This window comes from Sinocyclocheilus rhinocerous, unplaced genomic scaffold, assembly GCF_001515625.1.
Source record: "Sinocyclocheilus rhinocerous isolate Xijiao unplaced genomic scaffold, SAMN03320098_v1.1 scaffold945, whole genome shotgun sequence".
NCBI classification, from domain to species: domain Eukaryota; kingdom Metazoa; phylum Chordata; class Actinopteri; order Cypriniformes; family Cyprinidae; genus Sinocyclocheilus; species Sinocyclocheilus rhinocerous.
This window is the reverse complement of record NW_015629570.1, coordinates 1,329,014-1,338,114: the sequence shown is the minus strand read 5'-3', so window position 1 is coordinate 1,338,114 and position 9,101 is coordinate 1,329,014. Positions and strand designations below refer to the sequence as shown.

The 9,101-nt window shown below is 29.6% G+C and overlaps 1 protein-coding gene across 1 annotated transcript in view; it reads left to right on the top strand.

The window, feature by feature from the left end:
- The window catches only part of LOC107739338 (alpha-1,6-mannosylglycoprotein 6-beta-N-acetylglucosaminyltransferase A-like), an 88,998-nt gene that overhangs the window by 70,721 nt on the left and 9,176 nt on the right, over window positions 1-9,101 (top strand). The window contains exons 13-16 of the mRNA XM_016551435.1: window positions 2,850-2,996; window positions 3,091-3,207; window positions 4,734-4,808; window positions 5,032-5,189. Coding sequence (XP_016406921.1) covers window positions 2,850-2,996; window positions 3,091-3,207; window positions 4,734-4,808; window positions 5,032-5,189 — 497 coding nt within the window. The remainder of the gene's footprint in view (window positions 1-2,849; window positions 2,997-3,090; window positions 3,208-4,733; window positions 4,809-5,031; window positions 5,190-9,101) is intronic.

Sequence of the window (9,101 nt, the reverse complement as noted above, 5' to 3'; positions counted from 1 at the left end):
TATTTATATTTAATAGTATAAATTATAATATGTTTATATAATATTTAATATTATATATTATGTGTTTATTTATATATATATATATATATTATTTAAAAAAAAAATTTTTTTAAATTAATAGTACCGTTATATTTTATATATCGTTTTGATTATATAACAATTTAATACAATAAATAATTAGTCTGTTAATACATATAAATAACATTTATTATAATTTTTTTGTTAATATTTTTTGTTTTGTTAATATTAATAGCAATATCATACATCATATTTTATATATTTAATGTTACACTTTAATAATAAAATATGTAATTTTATAATATCTATAAATTAATTCTAATTAAATTTGTTGTAATGACTATCTGTGTATATATCGATATAGATAGATAGATAGATAGATAGATTATAAAAAATAAAGTGTCATTTTAAAATATATAATTTGTCATAATTTTATAAGAAAAATAATTAAACAATTGTTTCAAATTAAAATAATATTTGTTAATATTTTTAGTATTAATAATAATATAATAATAATTCTAGTAATTTATAGATCTAATAATTTTATATTAATAGCTTTATTGCATGTTATTGTTTACATATACGTAAATTATTGTTGCTTTGGTTAAAAATATCTGCTATTAGCAGACTGCTAAATGCATAAAATGTAAACTAATAATTAGTGTTTTATTAATATTATTAGAATTGTTATACATTCATATTTACATATACATTAATGTTGCTTTGTATAAAAAAGCACCTGCAAAATGCATAAAATGTAAATTAATGAAGTGTTTTATTAATATTAATACCAATATTATACATTATTATTTACATTATTGTTATTCATATACTTTATCACTTTGGATAAAATCAATTGCTAAATGCGTAAAATTTAAATTATTTTATATATTTAACGGTTTTTTTTATTTAATAAAGCTAATTAGGAATACTAAAGACTAACTGTAATATAATTTTTGCATTTTTAGAATTAAAACAACATATTTACAATCCTGTTAAGATCTTTTGTGAAGTAAATAAGGTTCAACTAATGTTAATAAATGAAACTGCATGACAGATCACTGGTGCATTGTGGGTCAGTGTGATTGGTGTGTGGTCATCTGTCTGAAACACATTATTGTGCTGGCCGCATGGAAACATTTGCTCAATACAGACTGTGTGCTTTTATTGTGATTGTTACGCTCCTTCTCACTGTTGATTGTTATTTGAGCCAGTGATTGCTGCAGTGCAGCTGTGCAGATGTGAGTTTATTGCAGGTAAATTTGCTCTGGGAATCAGCCGTCAGGTTTCCATCAGTGGATCGTTTGTTTGATGTTTCCCACTGCGAGCTTGTTGAAAGTGCTCCAGAAAGCCCTGATTTCCCTCTCAGGAATCAACCAAATACATCTATCGGTCTAAAAATACGCTGAGATGAGATTTAGACATGGAAATCAGGCCTGGTTTATGAGAAAACGTTTGTTTGTTCAGGCCTAAATTCCCTGTAAATAGCACGTAATCGCTTTTGCATGCTCAGGAGTGTGTGTGTGTAAATGTGTTTGGTGCTGCTGTTTGCTGAATTTAGCTTCACTGTTATTATAATTCATACATGTAGTTATGAATTTAAACTAACTTCTAACTTTAACTCCTAAGTTAAAAAGCGCACATTTTCATGCAAATGTTGTTGTATTGTTTTAACACAGAACATAAATAATGCAATATCAAAATATTCATATTTTGTTACATTATGAATAATAATATTTTACTTTGTATTCCTCAGAAGTTGAAGTGAATTCCTTGTTACAGAATATAAATACAAAATCAAAATGTTATCAATATTTTAATACTTTATATTATTCTAAGTTTTATATATAATAAAACATATTTAACACAGCATAAATACAATATCAAAATATTGATGTTTTGTTACATTATGAATAATAATTTGTATGGTAATAATTAATAATAATAATTAGTAATAAATATTTAATACAGACTTGGGCTTATTTTACATGTTTTATTCCTCAGAAGTGAAAGATAATTCTTTGTTATAGAATATGAATACAATATCAATATTTTAAAACTTTCTTACATTATTATAAGTTTATATAAGTATGTGTGTGTATATATATATATATATATATATATGCTTATTTCGTCCAACCTGACAGAACTGGAGAGGATTTGCAAGGAGGAATGGCAGAGGATCCCCAAATCCATGTGTGAAAAACTTGTTGCATCTTTCCCAATAAGACTCATGGCTGTATTAGATCAAATGGGTGCTTCTACTAAATACTGAGCATTTTTCAGTTTTTCTTTTTTAATAAATCTGCAAAGATGTCAACAATTCTGTGTTTTTCTGTCAATATGGGGTGCTGTGTGTACATTAATGAGGAAAAAAAATTAACTTAAATGATTTTAGCAAATGGCTGCAATATAACAAAGAGTGAAAAATTTAAGGGGGTCTGAATACTTTCCGTACCCACTGTATATGCTTATTTCTTAAAAGAAGTTATTATAATAAATAATTTTATTATTAATACTTCTGATTATATAAAATTTTTATTAAAAATAACTTAAAATACTAATAAATAATTGAAATGATATTTGTTATAATCACCGTTTTATTAATAGTAATATTATACATTATTATACATTCTTATAATTTCAAATAAATTATTCAAACTTTATTTTTACAGTCCATTTAAACTTTTAAAATTGTTATATTATGAATACTAAATTGTATATTAAAAGAAGTGAATTCTGTGTTTTAATTTGCTTAATTTAATTACATTTAATTTGCTTAATATTTTATGTAATATGATCATGTTTTATGATGTCTGTTTGTTCTCCAGCTTTTTGTGGGACTGTCCTTCCCGTACGAGGGCCCCGCCCCTCTGGAGGCCATAGCCAATGGCTGCGCTTTCCTCAACCCAAGGTTCGACCCGCCTAAAAGCAGCAAAAACACCAATTTCTTCAAAGGCAAACCCACACTCAGAGAGGTACTGCGTTTATGTTTGCTTATTATTATTTTACTTTGTTTTTTTTGTGCTCCGAATCGGTCGTATCTGATGTATGTTTGACCTTTGACCCCAGCTGACCTCCCAGCACCCTTACGCTGAGGTTTACATCGGACGGCCGCACGTCTGGACCGTCAACATCGATGATCCCGCAGAGGTGGAGAACGCCATTAAAGCCATCCTCAGTCAGAAGGTACACACACACACTTCCTGTTTACAAATTACACCTGGGGCCTGTTCCATAAAACACATCTACCAAACAAGCCAGGCTTATTTCAGTTAGTCTGACTTATTTTGAACCAAATCAACTGACAATCAAAGTCAGACTAACTGAAATAAACCTGGCTTATTTGGTAAACTTGTTTTATGGAACAGGCCCCTGATTCTTAACTAAATCTCATGTTCTGCAGAGAATCACCTCACAGACAGATTCAATATAGGCTTGGGCTAAAGTTAAATATTAAACTTCAAATAAATGACCTGTTTCAGTCCTCTGAAGTGAATCCTTTGTTACTTTTAATTTACATAATGTTATACAATAATAAGGAATGTAAGTGTAATGTCAATATATAAATATTTAGTTTTGCATTTTTGTTGTTGTTGTTGTTGTTATTGTAGGTTTTGGCTAAATTTACATCTAAACATTTCATACATTTTTGTTTATTTCCTCAGAAGTGAAAGTAAATTCTTTATGTTTACATAACACTTTTACATAATGTGTTATAATATAATATAATAGGAATATTTGTATGTATAATATAATAACAATATATTAACCTAATATATTAATAATAATAGTATAGACTTGAGCTAAATTTAAATAACAAATATCACGTAAATTACATGTTTCAGTTCTCAGAAGTGAAAGTGAATTATTATGTAATGTTTACATAATACATAATATTTTGATCTTTAGGAATATAAAATATAGTATATAATAAAACTGCGTTATTATAAATAAGTAACATAAACATAATATCAGTATATTAATGTTTTGTTTTACAGTTGGAATAATACATTATTAATTAACAATAATGATGATAATAATACAGATGGTGATGATGATTTAATATAGAATTTGACAAAAAAAAATACATATTAAACATCACATAAATTACACGTTTGTGTCTTCAGAAGTGAAAGTGAATTCTTTGTTACTTTTATTTTATGTATTATTTGATATAATAATAATAATAATAATGTTTGTGTCTTCAGAAGTGAAAGTGAATCCATTGTTACTTTTATTTTATGTATTATTTTATATTATTATAATAATAATAGTAATAATAAATTGTTATAATAATAAGGAATATAAATATAATATCAATACTTTAATATTTTGTTTTACATTAGGAATAATAAATAATGTTTTACCTAATAATTTAACTTTTCATTGTCACTTCAGACTACAACTAACAAGCTCTATTTTGTATTTGTACAGTAAAAAAATAAAAAAATGAGCCATTTTCTCTCCAAGGACTTCCTTTAAAGGAGTGTTGGTCAGTTTTGTGAACATTTTTTCAACAAATTTGTCCTTTAAGTTATGACAAATCTATACACACATTTGCTACTCTACATAAAAGAGGACATACTGTTGCTTTTATATAAATAAAACCATAAACATAATTGAATTGATGTATTAATCACTTTGTATCATTAAGGAGGTTTTGTCATATTTCGCTATAGTGAAGCACATACACATCATGTTGTTTGTTTCAGATGGAGCCGTATCTGCCGTATGAGTTCACCTGTGAGGGGATGTTACAGCGCGTCCACGCTTTCATCGAGAACCAGGTACCTGTGACTGTGTGTTAGTGGAGGTTTAAGGTGTGTGTGATTCGCTCTACTTCACCTGTTCACACACGGCATGATATCAGACCTGATATACCTGAGAGCACACGCTTCGTCTGAAACATACGCCCTTGTTCAACCTGTGTGTGTGTGTGTGTGTGTGTGTGTGTGTGTGTGCGTGTGTGCGTGTGTGCACGTGTGCGTGTGCGTGTGTGTGTGTGCGCAGGATTTCTGTCACGGTCAGGTGATGTGGCCTCCTCTCAGCGCCATGCAGGTCAAGTTGGCTCCGGCAGGTAAATCCTGCAAGCAGGTGTGTCAGGAGGAGCAGCTGATCTGTGAACCCTCCTTCTTCCAGCATCTCAATAAAGACAAGGATCTGTTCAGGTACCAGCGCTGCATGCACTTCTCCATCCAGACAGCAGAGGGCACTGCTGCGTTTCACAGCCCCTTTATTTCCCCTTGGAATTAAATCCTTGTTTTTCATTCGCTTCTACTGAGGTGTGGTGTGGTGGGATTTGCCTTAAATCGCCCAAAATTTGCATCAGATTTAGACTATTTTTGTAAACAACTTGACCATGTATATGATATCATTATAAAAATCTCATTCATTTTATTTTAATCTTTACTGATTTATTTTTACCTGTGCAGATTACTATTTTTGATATTGACGCACATGATTATAATTAGTTTAATGCACAGAAGTTTTTGTTTTATTTTATAATGAAAATTGTATTTTAAGTATGAATTTATGCATATATTTATAGTGTAATTGACATTTAAATGTTTAGTAAAATAATATATATTTATATTATATTCATATATTTTGTATTGTATTACATATAATATATGAATGTATATTTAAATATATTATAAATATCATTTATTAGATGCTTATGTATTTTAATATTGTTAAAATAGTAATATATGTTTTATAATATATTCAAATTATAAATAGTTTAATCTTTAATAATAAATACCATTTATTGGTTTATTTTCCATATATTTGAATAGTTTTACTATTTTAATATATATTTTTAATACACTAAAAGCGTACATATTTAAATGTATAGTTATATAATTTTATATATATATATACACACACTTGTATGTATTTTAATATGTATTTTATAATTATACATATTTTAATATTTAATTATGAATATTACTTATTTGATGAATAGTTTGGTGTTATTTTCCATAAATTAAGAAAAATAGGTTTTTAATATTTAATGTTGTTTTCCTTTATTTTTCATAACTTCGTTTTCCATAACTTTTTATATTTTAAATATACATTTTAATGCTTAATATATAAATATATATTTTATCATTATACATATCTGTAGTATTTCATTATAAATATTACTTAAGTGCATAGTTTGATTTATTTATTTTTTTCATTTTCCTTAAATTAAAAGCAAAAAATATATATATATTGATATTTAATTATAAATATAATTTTAGATATATATTCAGTTTTGTCCTTACATAAATTAATATATTTTATATATTACAGCGATTTAATATTTAAATATAAATATTATTACCATTATGATTTTAATATGTAAATATAAAAATTTAAATATGCATTATCTAATAATATTTATATTACGTTTTCTTTTAGTTTTCATAAATACAGTTTTTAAATCTCAAATATATATTTGTTTAAAGTCACCATGAAATCAAAATTGAAAATTCTTATTTTTTAATGGAATACTGTAGTGTTTATTATAAATAATTTATCCGTGCACTTCATAATTTTTTTTTAATTCATGTGCCCTCGTAATCTTTAATCATAAACGTTAACCTCCCTTTTGTCCTTACATAAATTAATATATTTTATATATTACAGCGATTTAATATTTAAATATAAATATTATTACCATTATGATTTTAATATGTAAATATAAAAATTTAAATATGCATTATCTAATAATATTTATATTACGTTTTCTTTTAGTTTTCATAAATACAGTTTTTAAATCTCAAATATATATTTGTTTAAAGTCACCATGAAATCAAAATTGAAAATTCTTATTTTTTAATGGAATACTGTAGTGTTTATTATAAATAATTTATCCGTGCACTTCATAATTTTTTTTTAATTCATGTGCCCTCGTAATCTTTAATCATAAACGTTAACCTCCCCTCCCCCTCAAAACGACTCATCTTCTCTTCCGGTCACCAGCTATGGCGCAAGGGTGGAGCTAGTGACGTGAGAGATAAACGCTGGGATAAACGGCAGGGGGAAAAACTGAAGCTGATGCTTCACTTTATAGCACTGACACCAGTCATGAGGGAGTACGTTACCCCTAAACATTGAAAAGATATTAGGATATTACGACAACATTACTCTTAGGACATCGCAAACTAATTTTTTTCATGAATATGACTTAACCTGATGGAGGATGCGCTCAGTCATTCAGGCAGTCTCTCTCTCTCTCTCTCTCTCTCTGTTTAGGCATGTTTTGTGCCTTCGATCGTCGTCATCATCCTTAATAAATAAAACATTAATTGCAAAATTCATGCTAGGGTGTCGGCTGTGAATCCAGTGGAGAGAAATCCCCCACCACTAACTGCAAACTAGCATCTTAGATCTGCCTCCATTTTGTTTGCAACGCCCCAGCTTCCAATGATCCAATCAATTCCCGAAGGACGAAATCAAGTCCCGCCCTCTCATTTCAGATGCCGTTTCACTCGGATATTACGTCACAGCAGAGAAGAAAAGACAATCGCAACTTCCGTTTCATGCCGACTTTAAATGAAAAAGTGCACAATACACTATATTGAATTCATTATTGAATTTTGTGCATAACAATTTTGTGCATTAAAATTTTAATTGTTGCCCAGCACTAAAATATATACATGTAAATATTTTCAAAATATATGCTTTATGTGTATGTCTTTATATATACATAATAAATATACAAAGTACACACACATATTTTATGTAAACAAAAACTTTTATTTTGGATGTGATTAATCACGATTTCTATACTGTACAAACCGTATTTTCTATCGCCCTACACCAACCCTACACCTAAACCTACCTGTCACAGGAAACTTTGTGCATTTTTACACTGTATTATTTATAAGCTTCTGTACCCCAAAAAACAAATCATTCTGTATTATTTATAAGCTTCTGTACCCATGGGGACCTCAATTTAGGTCCTCACGGTGACACGAGTCCCCATGAGTCTGTGTATTCAGGTTTAATTCCCCACCGGGATAGAAAAACATGTCCACACACACGCACGCACACACACACACACACACACTTTTATTGCTTATTCTGTTTTACCAGTTTAAAAAAATGCATATGAACTGTCATAAGATTTTTAGTACTACAAATAAAGCATTGAGCAAAATTACATTTCTTTTTTCCTTAAAAAATAAATGTTTTTTTTATTACCCTAATCTTTATCTTCTAGTTATTTTAAACTTTATGCTGCAGTTAAAAAGTTTCAAGCTTGTTTTTTAAAGCAGATTGTTTCTGTCAAGGTTGTGGGTATAGAGCGAGGACTCAATATTGCAGGAAGATAAGGGCTTTATTAACGGCAGAAACAAAACAAAACAAACAAACAAAAACTACCCCGTAGGGGAAAACACACTTCGCAACTTGACTGGCTGGCAGGACAAGGCACACGACAGGGAACATTCGACAATGAACTGGCACGGGACTGCAAACACAAGGAGAATAAATAGGGAGCAAATGAGGAGGGTAATGAGGGAAACACAGGTGGGGCAAATAAACCAATAAACAGGTAACAAGATGGGTGGAGTCAAGACAATTGACATGAGAGCACATGTCACACAGGAAACAAAGACAAAAGCCACATGCTCACACAAAACAAAAATACAAGCACATGGCAAGCAAAACAAAATCACCAGCCATGTGCAAAACAAGACACAAACACGCAGCTAATGAGAATTCTCATAAGCCACGTGTTCACACAAGACATCACAACATGAAAGCATGCAGCCAATGAAAAACACAAGCTGCGTGCTACACAGCACAAGACATAACATGAATGCACACAGCCGATAAAAACATGAACTGCGTGCAACAACACAAGACGACAAGAAAGCACGCTGCCGAACATGAACTGTGTGCTACACAAGACACCACAACAAACGCAGACAGTAGAGCACACGGCCCGAGTGAACTCGAGACCGCACACTCCCACAACAAGACAGAACATGGAGCGCGAGTGTCCGAACCCCGACACGAAACCGAAACTCAAGACATGAGTGCCGGGATCTGAACACCACGCTCCAACATGAAACAGTACACGCAGA